Source organism: Phalaenopsis equestris, unplaced genomic scaffold (assembly GCF_001263595.1).
Source record: "Phalaenopsis equestris unplaced genomic scaffold, ASM126359v1 Scaffold000232, whole genome shotgun sequence".
Taxonomy (NCBI): Eukaryota; Viridiplantae; Streptophyta; class Magnoliopsida; order Asparagales; family Orchidaceae; genus Phalaenopsis; species Phalaenopsis equestris.
The window spans coordinates 389,576-410,778 of NW_018164674.1; the positions used below are offsets into that span (position 1 = coordinate 389,576).

General features: G+C 35.6%; 1 protein-coding gene across 1 annotated transcript; it reads left to right on the forward strand.

Moving 5' to 3' along the window:
* The first annotated feature begins 3,037 nt into the window (after positions 1–3,037).
* Positions 3,038–13,407, forward strand: LOC110023811 (coiled-coil domain-containing protein 97). Its single transcript, XM_020723416.1, has 2 exons — positions 3,038–3,748; positions 12,969–13,407. The coding sequence occupies exons 1-2, from the start codon at positions 3,101–3,103 to the stop codon at positions 13,212–13,214; spliced, it is 894 nt and encodes a 297-aa protein (XP_020579075.1). The 5' UTR covers positions 3,038–3,100; the 3' UTR covers positions 13,215–13,407.
* Positions 13,408–21,203: the final 7,796 nt, after the last annotated feature.

Here is a 21,203-nt window from a genome sequence, read left to right on the forward strand (position 1 = left end):
TAATTTTTCTTGATTTTTATCGAGAGTATTCTTAGGTAATTTCAGTTATCTAAGATGTAATTAACTATAGAGATGTAATTAACTATAGGGGCTTGCCCTTATAGGAAGCTTTTCCCGAACCCAGCATAATATAAACCCTATTTAATTCCTTATATTAAATAGGGGAATTTGTCGGCCAATATATTGGTTTCGCAGACCAAACGGATGTCATGACTTTCTCTAGTTTATTTGATCGAGCCTCACCCTCAATTCTTGTATTCATCCTTTGGGATAAATACAGAATTTGAGGTAAAAGTGCTCTTCCATTTAAACTATGAAAATTATGGGGTCAGTTTGACTTCATCTTTTTCAAAACTAAATTTTTTTTAACGTCCTTCCGAAGTGGGCAACGGATTTTCAATTCCGATGACCGACAGCTTCTTACGGACAAACTCCACACCAAAAATAGTGCCGACACCCTCACATGAAAGAGAGGAGGCTTAAGAGAGAACTTGAGGTTTTGAGAATGAGCTCAAGTCTAAGATCATCCTTGCCATCGTCGATCGCCGTCGACCATCACTTACCGTCAACAACGATCGCCGACCTCTGTCGACCACCGCCGACCACCGTTGAACGCCACCGATCACCGCTGATCTCTGTCAACTACTGCCGACCGTCATCAACTGTTGTTAGCCACCGCTGACCTATGTCAACCACCACTTATTAGACGTCATCAGTCGACGTTGTAACGTGGAAAACTAGTAACATTTTCCCGCCTGTGGGACAAGGGGCATCTGTAATCATCAACTTATAGTGGATTTTTTCAACTGGGCCAGACCCCGTGATTTTTCCCTTTTATGGGTTTTTCACGTAAAAACTTCTAGTGTGATCACAACTCGATTCATTTTTATCTGAGTGTGTGCTGAATTCTCGTGCAACGCTAAGACGATAATCCATTACTCTACCGCCACGAATTTTCTAGCATGCATCACTTTGATTTCTTATTTCTAAAATACAAAATATTTTTTGCAGATGCAACGTGATCCTGTGTATTATGACAGTTTAGTGTGTTATTATTAGATAACAAACATAAGTCAAAAGTATACGACGACATGATAATGACAAATGTACCGACAATGCAGTGATGTTCATGCAAGACACACAATGCAAATGAGGTGGTGTATTTCTTGCTAAAAAGAAACATGCGCCGAATGGGCTTGATGTGCAAGCCATTCGTGAAGAGGGCACACCAGTTTCCAGAATGATTGTGTTGGAGCAATGACTCGAGAAAGATACGTAATTGTTGAGGGCGAGTGTGCGAGGAGCAGTAACTCAGAAAGTACCTGCAACAGTCTGAGGTGGTGCTATTGGAGGTGAAGTGATGTAATTCTCATTAAGGGAGAATCACACGATGGGTAGGCTTGGTGTCCAAGCCATCCCCGGGACCCCGACGTAGACACATGGACATTCGTGATGTGTGTGTCAGAACAGTGACTCAAACAGACTCAAACACACAAGCAATGAACACGTGTGTTGTCATACAAGACTAACATGCAAGAGTTCACAAGTATAAGTGCAAACATACAAGATGTGGTGCACCATGACATAGAGATGTTACGAGATAAGTACAAAAAGTCGTGCCAAAGAGGGGCATAAACGCGTCCACGAGCACATGAGGTAATATGCTCACATGTACAACACGGGGTGCGTGGTGTGAATGTGTTCATGCAAGCAGAATGAGACAATCACGCAATAATGCAACAATTAGATGGAGTCGATTGATTAGATCTGGTCGGCGACAGTCGATTGATCGAGCTGCCAAGGGTGGTCGATCTGGTCGATTAGGGCGACCTATTGATGAAAAAGGGTCTCAGCCTAATTAGATCGATGGAGAACGATCGATCAAGCTGACAAAGGTGGTCGATCAAATCGATGAGGGTGGTGGATCGAGCCGGTGAGGGCGGACGATCGACGAAGGAAGAGGTCGCTAGAATCGATCGGATCAACGACAGTCGATTGATCGAGCTAACGAGAGTGATGAATCGGGGCAGTGTAGGCAGTCGACCGACTAAGGAGAGTTAGTCAAACTGATTGAACTAGTGGTGGTCGATTGGTTTAGCCGATGAAGGCAAACGATCATACCGGCGTGGGCGTCCAATTGACAAAGGAAAGTCGGTCAAACCAATCAAATCGGTGGTAGTCGATTAGCCGAGCCTACAAATGTGGTCAATCGGGTCGGCGTAAGATGTCGATCGACAAAAGAGAGTCTGTCGAACTGATTGGATCTGTGGCGATTGATCGGTCAAGTTGACAACAATGAGCGATTGTGTCAACTAAGGTGATCGGTCGACAACGCATGCAAAAATAAAAATTTTTTGCTGCAATTTTAAAATTAATGTCAAACATGCCATGTGAATGCGAATGCATGCATGAAGTGACGCACGCTCAATTTTGACAACGAAACTGGCTCATCCTAATGGCCTCGTGGAAAACTAGAGTAGGCGAGTGATGGAGAGGAGTATCAACGCCTTATCGCGTGAAACAACAAAACCCAAACCTCCTTTTGTGCGACATAAGGTGGGGAATCTCTCACGAAGAGGGTTCTTCAAAACTGAAGGGGCAAAGAGACACAATGAATATCTTCGTCTTCTCAGTCGGTAGGTTTCAATTGTCCATCACTGGTCTAATTATTGCGCTCACTCTCCGATCATAATCGTAAAACTGAAGGGGCAAAGAGACACAATGAATATCTTTGTCTTCTCAGTCGGTAGGTTTCAAGTGTCCATCACTGGTCTAATTATTGCGCGCACTCTCCGATCATAATCGCTCTCCGATCATAATCGTGCACTCCGCACACAATAATCGCTCCCATCACCGACTTTCAAGTGTCCGTTAGAATGAAACCACCAATACACATGTTTATGATATGTAGCTATTTGAAGGCTTATATTGTAAATTGTGATATTTAAATGTCGAATATATTAAATAATATATCTGAGATGCCGCCTATGAAAAATCACTTATTATAAATAACAGTACTGATTAGGCTTATCGAGTTCCAGACTATTAACCTAACGTTAGATCCTACTTCCAGCAAAGAGACCCTGCTCCTCTGCTCGTGATGGAGAGATCAGCCATGGAGGGCATCGCCGGGCGGCTGGCAGCCATTGATGGCCTCTATTTTCCCGGCGGCATACGCAGCCAACAACCCGACGCCTCCCAGCGCAAGGCCGCACTCCTTGATCTCATATCCCGCGACGCGCCCATCTTCCTCGAGCGCTACGGCACCGTGCTCAACTACAACGAGCTCAGCGCTTTCGACGTGTTGCGTTCAGAATACGAGGTTGGATGGTATGTTGATCGTCTTCGGCGGAGCTTGGTACCAACGGAGGCGGACTCGCGGGCGAAGTCGGCGACTGTCAGAAACCGCCGGCGGGCATACATGGAACGATTAATTCGCGGGGGAGAGTATTTTTCTGAGGATTCGATGAGAGAGAGGGAGCCCTACCTCCATCACGAATATGTAGGTAGGTTCCAGGATCCGGTTGTGAGGGTCTTGTCACGGCCGGGGGAGAAGTGGTCCGAGACGCTTATGCGCCGGTGCGAGGAAGCGATGCTTGTGAAGAAGATCAGAGATGAGCAGCAGAGGTTGGGGGTGGCGAGGAAGGATTGGGTTGGAGGTGCTGATGCTGGGGAGGAGGCGAGCGAAGATGATGATGCCAGTGAGGAGGAAAGGAATGAGATGGAATTACCTTCCAGCTCATCGAAGGTAAAGTAGGTTACAGTTTAATGGCTTGAATTCCAGTTCACTATAGTTTATATGCTCTTTGTTTTCCAGAAAAAAAATAATAGGATGACAAAGGTGCCTCCAGGAGGAAATGACGGCTAACTTGACCATCCCCATCAAATTGTATTGCTTGGAGATCACCTAATTCTCTAACAAAACTTTAGCTGACTCTTATTTAGTTGAAATCAAGAAAATTTTTATCCATTTCCGGATCTCTACATTCAAACCAATAACATACTTCATTAATACTGATCTTTCTTACAAATAGATATCCAATGAAAAGCCTGTCCATGAAACTCCATATTTCAATCTTGTACCGATGTCTTAGATCCCTACCTTAGTTAATCAAGGGATCAACTTATCATCTTCATGGAAGATCAGATAAAATTGAACCTTTAGTAATCTTTTTACGCTGTGAACTTTTTATTCTAGACGAATCATTATTCTTGGATTCATAGATTCATCGCATCACTTCGTACGAGGATATTTTGAGGTATGTAAGTATAATCTCTTATGTAAGGCTATATTTGTTGAAAGAAAAGTATGTCTTCATTTTATCCATCCAATTATTTATTTTTTCCAGCATCAATGATGCAATCAAAAGAAGGTACCTCCAACTTGGCATCCTCCTTAATATGGGATGGATTCTTTAATTAGGCAGGATCATCCTCATCCTTTGCTCCATTAATCTAATCAGCCAAGTCATCTTCCTTTGGAAACGTTGTATCTTTATAACAGTTATTGGTGGGAATATCCTCTTGTATAACTATCTGCTTAAGAAGATTGGGTTTAGCCTTCTCTAATTTAGCAGCTTTATTGGCTGAAACCTCAAACTCTAGCTCGAAGGTTCCTCTTTGTTTTTGTTCACTCTTCAATCTCAGCAAAGTTACATATTGCATATCTAGTTTTAACCACAATGGAGAGAATTTTCAAGCCTGGAACTACCTCCATTATCAATTTATGGTCCACATATATTGAGATTTATAAATAGGCAACCTTCTCAATAAATGACAACACAATGGATGCTTTATGGTTGTTTATATGGTTAAGTTGTGACAGACATAATCAACATTTTATTGCAATTGGCTGAAAACAAAAAGCAAACTACATAGAGTTTGTCAATGAGATAATAGAAGAGATGATCGTCTTCTTGATATCAATTACAGCCTCATATATTATGCAAAAATTCCCCAAAACAATATAGGTGCAGCCCAGAGCCAAATAAGAGAGGGATGGTCTGATTAGAACTCACCGAAGAGAAGGAATTGTTATTCGTTTTTAGAGATCTTCAATCTGACAAACTGTGCAAGCATTTCCTTGTGTTCTTTTTTTTATTCTGGTTTCCTATCCTCAATTTGGCTTTTCTTCTCTCTTTGATACTCATTGAATAGTCCCATTTCCGTTGCCTTTTAGCACTCTAGTAAAAAGAGAGGCACAATAATGGTAAGGAGAAGAGAGGGAGAGAGATCAGCTGCTAATGTAGAGTTCTATTTATGGATGCATTGGATCCATTAATATATATAAGATAATTTTTACATTCAAGCTAAAGAATATTGCAATACGCAAACTTATCTAGGAATAGATAAAATTTTAACAAAACCGCTTATTAAGTTGCTAACCAAGGGAGAATAAAATGGATTATTTTATTTGATCTCTTATTTTTTGCAACCACTTCTTCTTTCCTTATTTCATATATTTGAAGGATAATTGTGCATTTTCAACTACTTTAAATATGAATATGACTTTTTGAATTTTGTGCTTATTTTCAAGAAGCTTCTCCAAGTCTCTTAGAAAGTTTGTCTTTTGGTATATCCTAGGTTCTTTAAAAAGTTTCTCTTGAATAATTTTGGAAGTTTTCTTGGGACTTTTTCTAGAAGCTTCTTAGGTCCTCTTATATGATTTGAAGCAATCTAATCATAGAAAGAAAAGAATTTTTAGAATTTCTTACATGACTCATGATTAAATTTGACCAAATTCACTTTCAAATCTCAAGTAGAGAAAGAGAAGGAATTTTTGATTTTTTTACATACTTGTGATTAAATTCAACCAAATTCATTTTGAAATCTCACCAATCATTCGTAAATGAGATATGCTAGTTCATGTGAATCAAAGTGGGAGCTTGATACCCAATTTTAAAATATCTGCCATGATTGTAATTGAAATTCAAGATAAAGAGATTTATTGTGATTGAGGTCTGATTGCGGTGATTGCAACTTTTTAAAAACGTGGTTGTAAAGCTATGATGGAGAAATCAATTTCTTACAAAGCTGTGGTAGGAATTGTGGTGGTGGTGATACTAGAAAAATAGAAACAAAAAATTTGCAATCGAAAATTCAGAAAAGAAGAAACCTGAACAACAATCCCAAAGAGGGAAAATAAAATGCATAAACTGAAAGAAAAATGGCTAATCACCACTTGGGTGTCACTCCAGGATACTGAAATCACTTATTAAACCCGGAATAATACAAGAAAGGTTCTTTCCACCAATCAAAATAATTTGTATCTCCTTTCTAACATACAAGTCAACATTATATAGGCAAGCCCACAACAAAAACAAAAAATTAAGGAAGAAGACTTAATTACAAGTATGTCACCCTAATAAAAACATAACAATTTCAACTCCTACGTCATTCTCCCTGAGTTTTTGAGATTCTTCATGAGATGAAATTTCAGAATCGGTTTCGTGATGTGGGGTCAAGTCGACAACATTTAATGTGGTAGAAATACTATAATTTTTGGGGAGATCAATTTGATAAGCGTTGTGATTAATACCCTTCATTGAAAGGCCCGTCAGCTTTGGCCTTGAGCTTCCCATGTCTTCCAGGAGGAAAACGCTCATTCCTTAGTCAAATCCACAATTTGTCTCCTTCTTTAAAGGCAACCGCCCTCTACTCTTGTTTTCTTGTCGTCGATTCATTTTGTTTAATGATATTCTCACGCACCAATTTATGTAGCTTTTGGATTTCTTGTAAACGAATCTCAATGTCTGGTGCCACCGCCTGAATGGGAAAATCTAAAGTAAGATCAAGTGGAGATATAAGATTTATCTCATAAACCACCTCAAAAGGACTTAATTTGGAAGTTTGACGGCATGACCAATTATAGGCAAACTCCACTTGAGATAGAAAAAGATCCCATTGTGCAAGTTTTTTCCCCACATAGCAACGAATTAGGATTCCAAGACTTCTATTTATAGTTTCTATTTATACATCTGTTTGTAGGTGGGAAGTGGAACTATATTGAAGTTTGGTTCCCAATTTGCCCTTAATTTCTTCCAAAAGTGGCTTAAAAACTTAACATCTCGATCATATGTAACAGTACTAGAAATGTCATGTAAACGAACCACCTCTTTGAAGTACAAATCAACAATGTGAGAGGCATATAAAGAGCCTTCGCACGGTACAAAGTGAGCCATCTTGGAGAATCGATCCACCGCCACCATTATAGAATCCTCATGTCATTGAGTGCGTGGTGAACTCACCACAAAATCCAAGCTGATATCCGTCCAAGAAAATTCAGGAACGGGTAAAGAGATGTATAAACCTGAATTTTGAGGACTTGTCTTGGCTAAATGGAAAATATGACATCGTTTCACATGACGGTTCACATCTCTATGCATATAGGGCCAATAAAATTTGTCCTGAAGAAGAGATTAAGTCTTATCTCTCCCAAATGACCGGCTAGTCTCCCGTCATGTTCTTCCGCTAATATGGCTTTTCGAATGGAACACGTATGAATGCATAAATAATTTTCTTTGAAGAGGAAATCATCTTGGATGTGAAAGGTTTTATAATTTCCAACGAGACATTCCTGTCATGCCACTCGAAAGTCAGGATCCTCTAAATACATTCCCCATACTACTCTAGCTTGCAAAATGGATAGAATAGCTTGTCGATAACTTATAGCATCATCTACTTAATTAGAGAGTCCCAATTTATGTTTGAGAGTAAATTGAAAAGCATAAACATATCACTCCATGTGGCGTGTCTTCCTTTCAATTTACTTTGGTTTCGAAGACACGTAAGGGCTTCGTGATCTATAAAGAGGACAATTTCATTAGCTAAAAGGTAATGACTCTAATGTTGGAGGGCCCTTACGATCGAAGAGAATTCCTTATCATATGTGGAATATTTCCTTTTGGATTCGTTGAACTTTTCGCTAAAATATGCTACGGGATGTCCTTGTTGACTAAGAACGGTTCCGAAATCGGTGTTTGATGCATCACATTCAATTTCAAACAAAAGATCAAAATCTGGAAGCTTTAAAACTGGGGCGGTACATAGGGCCTATTTCAAGCGATCAAAACTAAGTCGGGCTTGCTCGGTCCAACAAAAAATGGACTGATTTGAACAACTCCATTAGCTAGGCAGCGATGGTACTGAAGTTCTTAAGGAATCAACGATAGGAAGAGGCCAACTCGTGGAATTGTCGGACTGCCGCGAAGGAACTAGGGGCTGGCTAGTCCCTCACGGCTGCAACTTTGTTGGAATCCACCATTCCTACTGTTGAGGTCACAAATCCCAAGAAATTGATGCGGCCAACTAGGAATTAACACATTTTCTTATTGGCAAAAAGCTATTGTGATCCTAGGACCTCATAAATATTTTGTAAATGTTGCAAATGTTTAGATTTGTTAGAGCTATAAATCAAAGTATCATCAAAGTAAATTACCACAAACCTTCCCATAAAAGGTTGAAAAACTTGATTCGTGAGGCACATAAATATGCTTGGAGCGTTAGAAAGCCCGAAAGACATCACCATCCGCTCATAAAGCCCATATCTTTTCTTGAACATTGTTTTTCACTCATGTCCAATGTATGTGGTGGTACCCACTTCGAAGATCTATTTGGGAGAAAATAAACACTTCTTTTAGTTGATCAAAAAATGATTCAATCGAGGAATGAGAAACATGTCTTTGATAGTAATTTTATTTACACCCCGACTTTCAATGCACATGCACCATTTTCCATCCTTCATTCGAACCAAGAGAGCCGAAACCTCGCAAGGACTAGCACTACATTGCACCAAACCTTTGTGGATCAAATTATCACTTGGTGTTGAAGTTTCTCGTGCTCTCTTGGAGACATCCTATATGCAGATTTGTTGAGGATGAACGAACCAAGCATAAAGTCAATAGCATGCTATAAGGAGGAAATCTTGCAGGAATTTCTTCCAGAAAGATATCTTCAAATTGTTGTATCAATCTTTATACTTCGAAAGGAGTTGTATGTTGTTCAGAACTCTCAATCATGATCAAACGGTACCCCATAGTTGTCTCCTTAAGATCTTTCAAAAGAAATGGAGTGAAAGTGTTCATTTCAGTCCCCACCTGGATCTCCTCCTTAATAGGTACCAAAGTGGTTTGAATCCCTTTTTTGATAAAGGAATAAGTGTTAGTGTACCCATCATGAATTGTACAATGATCATGTTGCTAAGGTCAACCAAGCAAATATGTGACAAACGTCCATAAGAATCACATCATATAATACCTGCTCCTGAAGCTTTCGACTGGTAGAAAATGACACCATGCATTGCCGATTGACTTTAATTTCAACATCTTTCTTGAGCCACATGAGTTAGCAGGGATGGGGATGAGGTTGAGTAGTTAGCCCAAGCTTCTCCACCATGGTTGTTGTAACACGTTCTCACAATTTCCACCGTCAATCATAAGGTTACAAACCTTGTTCTGAATTGTGCATCGTGTTCTAAAGATGTTGTGTTGTAACCAATCTTTATTGGAAGATTGTTCGATACTTAGGAGACGTCTTATCACCGGTAATTCTCCTTCATCTGCTCGTAGGATTTGGTCTCTCATTGGATTAGCATCTTCTTTCTACCATGTCATTTTCCTCTTGATCAACCTCCTCCACCAATGAAATAATGTGCCGCTTAGGATAACTCGAGGCTATGTGGCCAAAAGCATGACATTTGAAGAATCGTATACCAGATGTAGTTCCTTGCCTCGTTGTGGTAGCAGTCCATCGTGGCTGGAAAACAGTTTTGCTGCTGCTATTTTCAGCCTTTAAACCACTTTCCTGTGCGATTTGCTGCAACCACCCGAACCATTAATAGGGATTCATATTGGAGTGCTTCTACCCAATTTTTGCTTCTTTTCAACCTTCACTGCAGGTTAATCACGTCTTTTAATGTCTAGAACAGTTGAAGTGAAACCACATTAGTGATTGATGGTCGAAGACCGGCAAAAAAAAAGTGCGATACTATGCTCCTTTGGTTCGGATAGATTGCACTTCAGCCCCCCCAACTGTTTGAATTCAGCAATATATTCCTCCACGAATAACTCTCGTTGATGAAGGTTATGCTGCCAGATGAAGACTTCCTGTCGGTAATGATCGGGTAAGAATTTCGTTGCATTTCTTTCTTCAATTTTAGCCCACTACAGATCTTGGATCTTCCCTCTCTTTGTTGATCCTCTTCAAATTTTCTCTCTGAAGTGACGGTCTTCAATTTTATTGCCACTAGTTTGATGATATGCTCTTGTGACACTTCGTTGAATTCTTGAAGCTGTTCAATTGTATGTAGCGAATTGATGAATTCGTCGGGATCCAATTTTCTATCAAAATCAAGAATGTCTATTTTGATTCGAAGTAGGGAGGTTTACGCCGATCTTCATGCCTTAATGTACCAGAGGTTGTTCATTGCCACTAGTGGTTTCTTGATGGAAAGGGTTATCTTCTTCCTCTCCGATCATCTCATTTTAGGATTCATTCTAACGTTTTCGCTGTTCAAGAAGTACTAATCTTGTTTGTAGACGACAAACTTCTTGTTGCATTCTTTCACAACAAAATCTCGGGCTGGACAGATATGGTTTCTTCTTGGCGGCATCTTGATTTTCTTTTATCTGCTGATTAGATCGAAGGTTGTAGAGAACTCAGATGATTTGCGATCGAAGGCAGCTTCTAGGAAGAAAGTAGGAAACACCGTAGGGAAGAACAAGACATAAAACTGGAAACAAAATCCTCGACAGAACCGTAAAACTGCAACAGACCTTGCAGCCATCTAAATCCAAAAAATAGGAAGTCTGGACATAAATCAGTCACTTGTCAACAAATTCTGGGCAAAAGCCCGGGGGCTGGACAGCAGAGAATATGCGGCCATAACCTGCTGGAAAACTGCAAAACCGCAAGAACCGGTTGGAAAATTGCAAAACCGCAAAACCTGCTGGAAAATCCAACAAACCAGATTTTTGACTTTTGGCAGAAAATTGTTTCACCGAAAAGAGAAACCAGAGTAGGAAAAACAAGAAACCTGGAAAGAACTCCTGATTATGGAGTAATCGAATTAAATGGAAGGAAGAAATGTGCAAGAACTGTGCTTTGATACCAAGATAATTCCAGAAACAATAGAAAATAGAAAAGTTGCAATCGAAAAATCCATAAAAGAGGAAACCTGGTCAACAATCCCAAAGAAATGCATAAACTGATAGAAAGACGGCTAATCTCCAGCTGGGCACCACTCCAAGATACTGAAATCACTTCTTAATCCGGAAGGATACAAGAAAGGTTCTTGCCACCAATCAACATACTCCATCTCCTTTCTAACTTATAAAGGCAAACCCACAACAAAAACGAAAAACTAAAAAAGTGGACTTAATTACAAGTATGACACCCTACTAAAAACATAACAATTTCAGCTCCTACGTTAGGCGGTCTAAAAGGCAGAGGAGGGACAATGCTTTCGCAAAAAAGATCCTGAATCTCCTAAAAAAGAAGGAAACTTCTTTGTCAAAAGCAATTTATGATGCAATCACTGTAAAATAAGGAGCATATTAAATATAAATATTGAACACTTCATAGAAAAATTCAAGGCTGTTGTGAAAATAATTGAACTAGAAGGGTCTAACTTAGAAGAAATTGATAGGTTAGAAACTTCTCGAATTATCTAGAAAAACCTTATGGGTCATGCTCTCTAGCTTAAAATATTACAAATTCTAATTGTTGTACCTTTAATGCCTCGAGTAATTCTCTTAAATTTTGGATAATAAATTTAGGAGCCACAAATCACATGACAAATTTAGAATGATAGATCTTTACTATTCAATTTGAGGGGGAGTATTGAGACTACTTAAGGTCGGTGGGATTGAGGAATTGGAGGTATGCGCCATGGATTTATGTGCTAAATAAAAAAAACATGAGTTACCTATCCATGGACAAACAAGGGGAGTCTCTCCTCTTAGCTGAAATAGAAAGGCAAAAAGGGGCATAAAATATACTAGGCACACATGGAAGTAATTGACAACTGTTTTTTCTTTAAATTCATTATAATTAGTCTCTATCCCTAAGATTGTATAATTTTCATTTATTATCTTTGTAACTGTGTGTAAATACCCATTGTAGGATTTAACAAACCAAGCTGATTTGCTATTTCTTCCTTTGTTTATTACGTCTTGTCATTGTCTGTAGAATTTTCTAATTGAAATCGAGCTTTTTATGTTATTTTTCTATCTTAATTTTAAAAAAGGCAAAATCTCATTATTGTCGTGATTGTTTGCCCAGGCTCAACCATTTGTTCTTTTATCATGAAAAATTCTTCTCCATTCAATTCTTGATGGCTATTGAGTGCCTTCATGTGCTCTTTTTGCTTATTATGAAGTTATGCTTTGGTTTTTCTTTTCTTGGGCCTCTTCATTTTTTTTTTGTTTTCTTTAAATCTTTTTCCTTTTGGGATAATCCTCAATTCTTTATTTTGCCACAGAAGGAAGGTGTTTACATAGAACTTGAACATTTAAATTGTTAATTTGTGCTATATTGTATACATTTTCTCATTTTTAAAGCATTATTTCATTGCTTAATCTTGAGTCTAAGTTTGGGATCACTTTTGTTTTTAAATTTTCATTTTTTATTTTATTTTTGTTTATATTTTAATTTAAAATAAAATATATTTGGTTGCAATGACTGCTTTTTAAAACACTCAAAACACATATTTTTTTTAGTATCTTTAAAAACGAGTTGATTTTTCTAAAAAAAAAAACTGAAATAATAACATATAAAAATATAGTTAATAAGCACTTTTTTTTAAACAAAAAATAAAATTGATGCCAAACGGGCATTAAGAATTTGAATGCATAAAACGCATGTGCTAAGTCCATTAATTCAATCTTGAACCATAATTTGTCCATTAATGTCTTCTATTGCTAATACTATTGCACATCAAATACTATTAGGGAATTTTCTTTAAATTGTAGGCTCGAGAAGATGACACAAATGCTAATGGTGAAGAGCTAGCCGAACTCCCCAATAATGCTTTATCTACAGAGGAGATGCAGGAACAAATGGACCAGTTCACATACATAATGCATCAAAAGTTTCTTGCAGGGGAGGATACTGAACATTTGGATTATTCTGCTATTGATAATGATGAGGGGCTCGATGATCATTGGATTAAGGAAGCCAACCATGATGCAGAAGAGAAGTACTTTGACGAGGATTGACCTGGACTTTTTTCTAATATATTTAGCTTGCATGGATAGAGGCTTGATGATATTCAACCGTTTAACTGGCTAAGGCTGCAGTCCATGCTTTCCTATTGTACATTTATCAGGTTTAATCTTATTTTCATCATAACTTTCTTCTTTAAAAATGTGCTTTGGTAAGTTGTAGTTGGCACACATTTTGTCTTTTTTTTAGTGGTGTTCTGCTTTTAGATTTTACTAATTATAAATATATAAAATTTATCACTTATATGATGAAAGATGCATTTACTTACACTCCACACAATTCTTTTATATTTTTATATCCAACACCTAAAATTTCCTATTTTCTTGCATGCCACTCAAATCTTTGCATCACATAAAAAATACCACTATTACTAGCTTTTTAGAAGTAAAATACATCTTTTCATTTATAATTTTAACACCAATGTGTTATAAATGTAAATATCAAACTCTAGGTGAATATCAAACTCTAGGAATGTAAATATCAAACTCTAGGTGTTAGATATGTAAATACAGAAGAATTATGTGGTATGTATGTAAATGTCTCATGATAAAATTGGAGATAGAATAATGATATAGACTTTATATTTTTTTTGTGTGCCTAAGCATCAATTTTGTTCTATCGTAGGAAGATCTACTTGTTAATGGAAATAATGAAAAACAATTGGGTAGAGAAATGATTTTGACTTTTTTTTTTTTGATCTTAAGAACGGATATATATGAATTAATGTGAAGTCTATTAAGGGCAAAAACTGTTTATCAAAATTTTGTTGAAGTTATTCAAGATATATATGGAGTGGCGAGCAATATTGATATGGTTTTGGAGTAACAATTTTTTTTATTATTATAATGGGTTTGCATTAATAATTGACATTGATTCAACATCTTTTGACGTGATTATATAGATATGCTTACAAAGAGTATTCAATTTGAGATACATTGATATATGCTTTTTTGGTGATCACACAACTGCAAAATAAGTGAATAGTTGGAACATTGGAGAGAATGTTAAGAAGATAAATGAATTGAAATTTATAGAACAACAATTGAGTATATGATATACAATTATGGTGTATGCAATATATATAATTAATAATAATAATTATTATTATTATTATTAGAATATAAAATGATATTCAAGTATGATAGATTTAAGTTTCCTAGATCTATTATACTAAGAATGAAATGTAGATGAGGTATAACTTCTAGAGTTAAAGTTGAGTTATTAAATGAAAAAATTCTTAATATTTATTACACTTTAAAAAAAAATTTATAGACTTCAAAGATAAGACTTTATCCCACTAAGTGGGGTTGGCTAAATGAATTATTTTTCTCCATTGGGTCCTATTGAGTGTCATATTTATATGGACTTGAAAAGATAAATTTAATTAAACAACAATTAATCTGACGGTGTTATTTGAATTTGAGTTTAACGCAAAATGTCTTGATAACAAAGTTGAGCATTATGGACATGGAGATGTTAAGGTAGATGTGTTACAAAATTAGGAGGGATAACTTAGATATGATTATATTAAAATAGCTGTTGGAGTAAACATCTATTAAATATATTATTAATCAATAAAATTATTGATTGGGCTAATTGGGACAGTTAAACATAAATTGTGGATATGCTCAAAGGAGGTTTGAAAACACAGCAATTGGGCTAATCAATAAAATTATTGCCACCTGATAATATAATGTAGGGGTACACCTAATGTAATATAGATAGAAATTTAAAATAATTTGCGAAGAAAATGCTTAACACTTCAAGCAACAGTCATCTGGAACAAATATAAAATGAGGATTTTTAAAGTCAACCCTAAATAGTTAGGACAAGGTGAAGGAAGATGATGACGATGTTTATGATATGCTATATTTTTAACCTTTTGGAAAATCTAGCTCAAATTATAATTCACTTAGTCAACTTAATTCAATTTAGAGCGGTCCAACTCAATCAAGTTAACTCATGATTCTATTTAGTTTTGACTCATCAAATGCTCATAAGCTAAGCTTGATAATCTAATGAGTAAAGCGTAATGAAGCTAGCTCCTACAAGAATATATAATATGCTTAAAATATTGAAATTCAGGCGGATTAAGTATTATTTCAAGCTAATAAATTTTCTAGTTCTCCTTTGTCTTAATTTATCTCCCATTAGTTTTCTCCAATTTTTTATTTTTTATCATTGCACAGTTTGGATTTGTACAATCTTATTTCTTTCATAGATGATTGGCTCATGACCCTGCTTAAACTTGTAGATTTGAGTTGATTTTGATTAATTAGTCATGCCCAACCTTAACTTGGGGACAGCTTGAGTTTGATTTAACTTGTTTACACCCCTAGCACATCGTGTCATTATTATAGGTTATTTCAGAAAACCTTGAAGATTATAAAATATTATGCTTTATTTGAATGAATGTAAATCTGCAGTACTTCTTTTTCTTCATCATTTTCCTAGAAGTTTAGGTCTTTCGTTCCTTTAAGAGAAAATCATTGTTTCAATATATAAATAAACCAATCTATTGCCAAGCAGTTTGGTTCAAGATTAAACATTATTTCATGTAGTGGAAGACATTATCTATTCATAGGTATTAATATGATATATGTAGTTTTATTTCATTATTTTAATTAAATGTTTGGATTTCATTAGCTGATGGAAAGCTTAAGCAATCTTGGGCATTTAAAGATTATTCTCCCTCCTTTCCACTCTAAAAATAAGGCTCCTTTGTATTAAAAATCATTCAATATTTAAACAAAAATTGCTTATGAAATGAAAGATGTCTTCCTTCCTTTCTCTCCTGTTATAGCTAGCCCCTTTAGGTTCTTCCTCTTCTCTTTTTTGTCTCCCAGTCTCTCTCCTGCTACACCTCTGTCTCTCTCTTTACCTCTCGACCTTATCTATCTCCATACCGCTTTTCTTCTTTTATAATCCCGGAATAAGCATCCCATTTTACCCTTGTAGGTAAGCAAAATAGAGGAGAACCATTTTTGCTACACAACATTGATTGATAAGAGTGTCAAACAATCCTTGGGTTCATGAAAGGATAAAGATTTACATCAGCTCCGCCGCACCTTTCCAAATAATCCCTAATGAAATACCTCTTCTTAATGCCCTACCTCTTTCCTTGTTAAAATCCTAAAATTCCTTGTGTGTTCTACCAAACCCACAAGCTAATTAACTTTAACTTTAAAATATGTTTAATATAAATTCCTATATTTATTTGCATTATTTGCTTGATTATCTTTATTATCTTCTTTTTTTCCGCTTATTGTGTTTCTAATTAGGCCTAAAACCCTCACCGAAATTGTTACGAAGTTTCTACATACCTTTAAATTATCTTTCATATAAATCCCTATATATAATTCTTATTTGGGTTGATACTCTTTCTTGACTTCCTTTTTCCACTTTTGTGCTCATCAAATCAAAAAAAATTTATTGCTTGTGTTGCTGATAAGCTGCAGCTGCCCCAAACAGACCCTCATTCAACATTTGCTTGACAAGGTGTACTCTTTTCATCATGCCTTTTATATAATGGATGACATTCATTCAACATTTGCTTGACAAGGTGTACTTCACTTTTTAAAGTTAAAATGGTGATATTCTTGAGAAAGATTTAGAGTTGCATGAGTGTAAAAAGTGAAGTTTGGATGTTAAATATGTAAATACGTAGGAACTGGGTGGCATGTATGTAAATGCCTCTTTTCATCCAGCGTTGTCGCTATCAGATTGTTGTATAGGGGTTCATATGTAGTCGCATAATGCATGAAAATGTCCAGGTTCTTCGTTAGTTATTGAGATGATGCTCTTGAGCTCCTTGTACTATTCCTGACTTGTTTAATATTACAAGCTGATTGCTTGCTATTGCTGCCAATTTATAATGTCTGTTTGCTTCTGGATTTACTTCGGGTATACTAACTTGTTCACCTAACACCACTTTTGATGAACCAGCTTCTCTCTCTCTCTCTCTCCAGTTTCTCTCTCCTCCTCTTGGCTCTTCTACCTCTCGGCCAACTTTGTCTTCTCTTTGTTGTGTTTGGGGGACTTCTAAGGTAAACTTATCTTCCACTTATGTTGCAAGAACAAAGATGTAGATGATTTTCACCATCTCTATCTCCTAGTTTGACAATTGATATCAAATTTGGTTTGGGGCTGCTGTAGCTTATTAAAAAGTGAAGCAACTGAAAGATAATCTGATGTTCAAAAAGCTGGGTAGCTATTACATTTTATTATTATTACTTTTTATTTGAAAAAATCAAACCGCAGCTAGAAAGCTGCCACTGCACTTAGCCTGAACTAGTTGAAAAAAATAGATTTCAACAAAATAGATTTCAACGGTAGTTTTTTTAAAAAGTTGTCAAAATGCATTTTACCCAAACAGACAAGAAATCTCTACATTACTTGCTCTATCGCGCATCTCTATCCCCTTCCAACCAAATCTCCTGAATTCTTTTTTCTTATTTTGGCCATTTACATACATACCACACAATTCTTATGTATTCACATACCTAACATCTAAACATTCATATTGACATGCATAACTGCCTAAATCTTTATCATCACATAAAAAATAATTGTATCACTATCTTTTTAATAGTGAAATACACATTTTCATGCATAGGTTCATGACATCAAAGTGTTATAAATGTAAATTTCAAATTTTGGATGTTAGATATGTAAATACATAACAATTGTGTGGTGAAGCCAAACAAGAGTATTAGTCCTTTGGTTCAAATTTCATCATCTTTAATTCTTCCTTACCAACTCAACAAAGTTCTTTTTTTTTTTTTGTGAGTTGACGTTGTGGGCTCCGAAAATTCACGACCGCTCTACATGACAACTCTCTGCATCAAAAAAATTATTTTTTTTTTTGAGAGAGTTCTTTAAAGGGTCGAGTTTTCAGAATGTGAATTGGAATGCAGAAAAGACACTACACAGAGATTTCACCCTCATTTTATGAGGTAAGGTTGTACTATTTAATATGCATCTTTTCATTGTTATGAATAATTATTATAAATTTTCTAACTAGAAAAACTTATAACAATAGTGTACGAACATAAATATATATATTTTTTTTGCTTTATATAATATACATAATATTTTATACTCAATATTTTGTGGTATTATTGGTGTTACACCGCAATAACACTAATAATACCGTAGAATATCACCAAATAACACCACAAACGGCAGAATAATATTGATAACACAATGAGTGTCACTCGTTATTCCACATTATCAATATTATTGGTGTTATCGGTGTTATTCCGCGGCATTACACCGTGGAATAACAACAATAACACCGCAGATGGATAAATAACACTGATAACACAATGGGTGTTACGGGTATTAGTCCGCGGTGTTATTGGTGTTATCGGTATTATTCAGCGGTTTTACATTGCGGAATAACTCCAGTAAAACCGCATAATATTTAGTATATTTATATTTATATTAATTTATTATTTCTTTTCGAGCCGAATAAGAGCAAACAAATATTTGTTAATATTTGATTTGTTTATACTTCGAGCTTAAAAATTTATTCGTGTTTGGCCTGTTAAGCTTAACAAACAAGCCGACCACGAGCTGTTTAACAAGCTGAACAGGAGCTATTCGTGAAGAACGAGCCGTTTTGATTGACCGATATGGAATTCAATTAATTAAATTTGAGCCTTCTTAGGCATTGGTTCAATCAAAATTGAGCTCTATATTAGACTCTAATTTAAAGTTATTTACAAAAAAAAATATAAAATCAAAATGTAAATATTGTTTAAAGATATTTAAAAAGATGCTATTTTGGTAGCCGACAAATAAATTGGAATTGCATTACTGATCGATTACTTTCCATGGAACGCAATCGGGACAATGACCGATCAATTAATTGAGAATTAGAGGCCAATTATTTTCGGAAAATTAGGCACCATTTCTTTTTAGGTGGGACATTTACATATTTACCACCCACTTTTTATATATTTACATGTCCAACACCTAAACTTTACTATTTATAATAATAGCACCCAAATCTTTCATATCACAAAAAATACTATCATTTTTAAGTATTAGGTGTGTAAACATATAAGAATTATTTGTATATATGTAACTATATTATATTAATTCAAATAAATTTAGTAATTATTCTGATTAATTAATTTTCATGTGCCCTTTTTTTTTTGTTTTGCCTAAATGTGCAGATAATTATAAGAATTTTGTCTTGAGAGAGTTTTCTTCTAGTAATTTTTAATCATCTATCATTTTACTCGAGAAATATACTATTAAGTAAAAGAATGCTCTTTTAAACCCTCGGCCTGTTGGTTGGCATCCTCAGTGTTAAGTCCCCTTAGGTCTGGCATTCGAATACCCCTGACACAGTTGTGGTACTCGAATTGTTAGGCACATTAAGAATGGCTGGAGGATCGTATGATAACCTCTGGCCATTTCTTAAAAAAAAAAAATGTGAAAGAATGCTCTTTTAAACCTATTAAAAACATATTTTGTTGATTTATTTAAGAAAAATGGACAGATATATATACATTTATCTTTTCTTTGGAGATAAAAATTATCATTTTATTTTATCTAGAAATAGTCAATTAGACTTGGATAGGCTCAATGAACAAAACTAAATTGAAATTAAAATACAAAATAAAAATAAATACAACTTATATCATAAAAGGGGTTGTTGTGATGTGGAAAGTTATTGTGCCAGCCTCAACAAAGATGAGTAATGTGCAAATCAGATTGTGGCGTAGATATGGCGATAATAGCGATCATTTCACTAGTTGGGTTATAATATATGCCGCAAAGGAGTTAGTTGTGGTACAAATGAGACTGCAACATAACCCTTGATGTTACAATGATGATTGTGAGATTGAGATAAAAATGCAGGATTTATAAGAATTGGTTGTGGCGCAATTGGGGCGATTGTGCTAATTTGAAAGCAAATTAATGATGCTTATGATGAAACTGATTTTATATATAGTGTGAGTCATGAGAGTTAATTATAGCGCAAATAAGATCTTTGCATTAGTTCCAAAGACAACAAAGGCTCTGGTGTAAGCGACAACAAATAGCTTAGCATATGCCCTTGAGGGAAATCATTATAGTGGAATTATTGTTCTATAGCTAATTGAGATGTAGAGATGGCCTTGATGCCAGAGGGGTGATGGTAGTGTAGACCTCGAAGGAGCTTATTTCAACATAAGCCAAGGGAATTGAATGTGATGATAACAACAATGCAAATGAGTTTTGCATTGTGGGTCATGTGATGATCATAATGGCCTTTAGAAACTTCTTGCCTAAAGTTCTAAATGGTTCTATATACACCAAAATTCTTTAGGATCTCAAGGATATTGTTTTAGATCGCCTAAAATGAACTTTTATTAAGAAATTCAAATATTTTGAGAGGTATTCTAATCCTTATTCAATGTGTGCTTAAACATTCATCATAATTATCAATAATAAATGGTGGATTCATGCCCCTGTTTCAAAATATGACAGAATAATATTAACTTCTCTAGGTTGATTTGACTGGCCCACTGAGAACGAGACTGAATCGAGCGACCAATAGTGATTTAATGGTGATGATCCAGAGATAATGATGATTAGCAATATCTTTGATCAAATAGTTAAACATACCAACTTTTAGATATGAATGTCATAAAGTCAAATGGAAGTGTGGTCAAAATTATAAAAGTTAATTTGATGAAAGAATTATCACTTAAATATATAATAACTATAAAATAACTAATATATCTTCATAATTGTATTTATATAGAAATGATCATCACTCCAAGTGTAATGGTTTAGTACAATAACTCATAGAATGTAGGTTTATGGAGGTCATCATTAGGAATCTCTTGGCAATTATTTGATACATGTTAATTTTATAAATCATTTTTTTTTATTTTTCTTTGTTGTGTTATTAAAATTCTATTCATAATAAACCCCTTCAGTTAGGGGTGTAACCGTGTCGAACCCGAGCCAGCCATGCTCAG

Excerpts from the sequence above, each read along its gene's own strand:
- LOC110023811 (XM_020723416.1), top strand. The coding sequence starts at position 3,101 with ATGGAGAGATCAGCCATGGAGGGCATCGCCGGGCGGCTGGCAGCCATT. Across the intron at positions 3,749-12,968 it reads TACCTTCCAGCTCATCGAAG|GCTCGAGAAGATGACACAAA; the intron begins GTAAAGTAGGTT and ends TTTAAATTGTAG.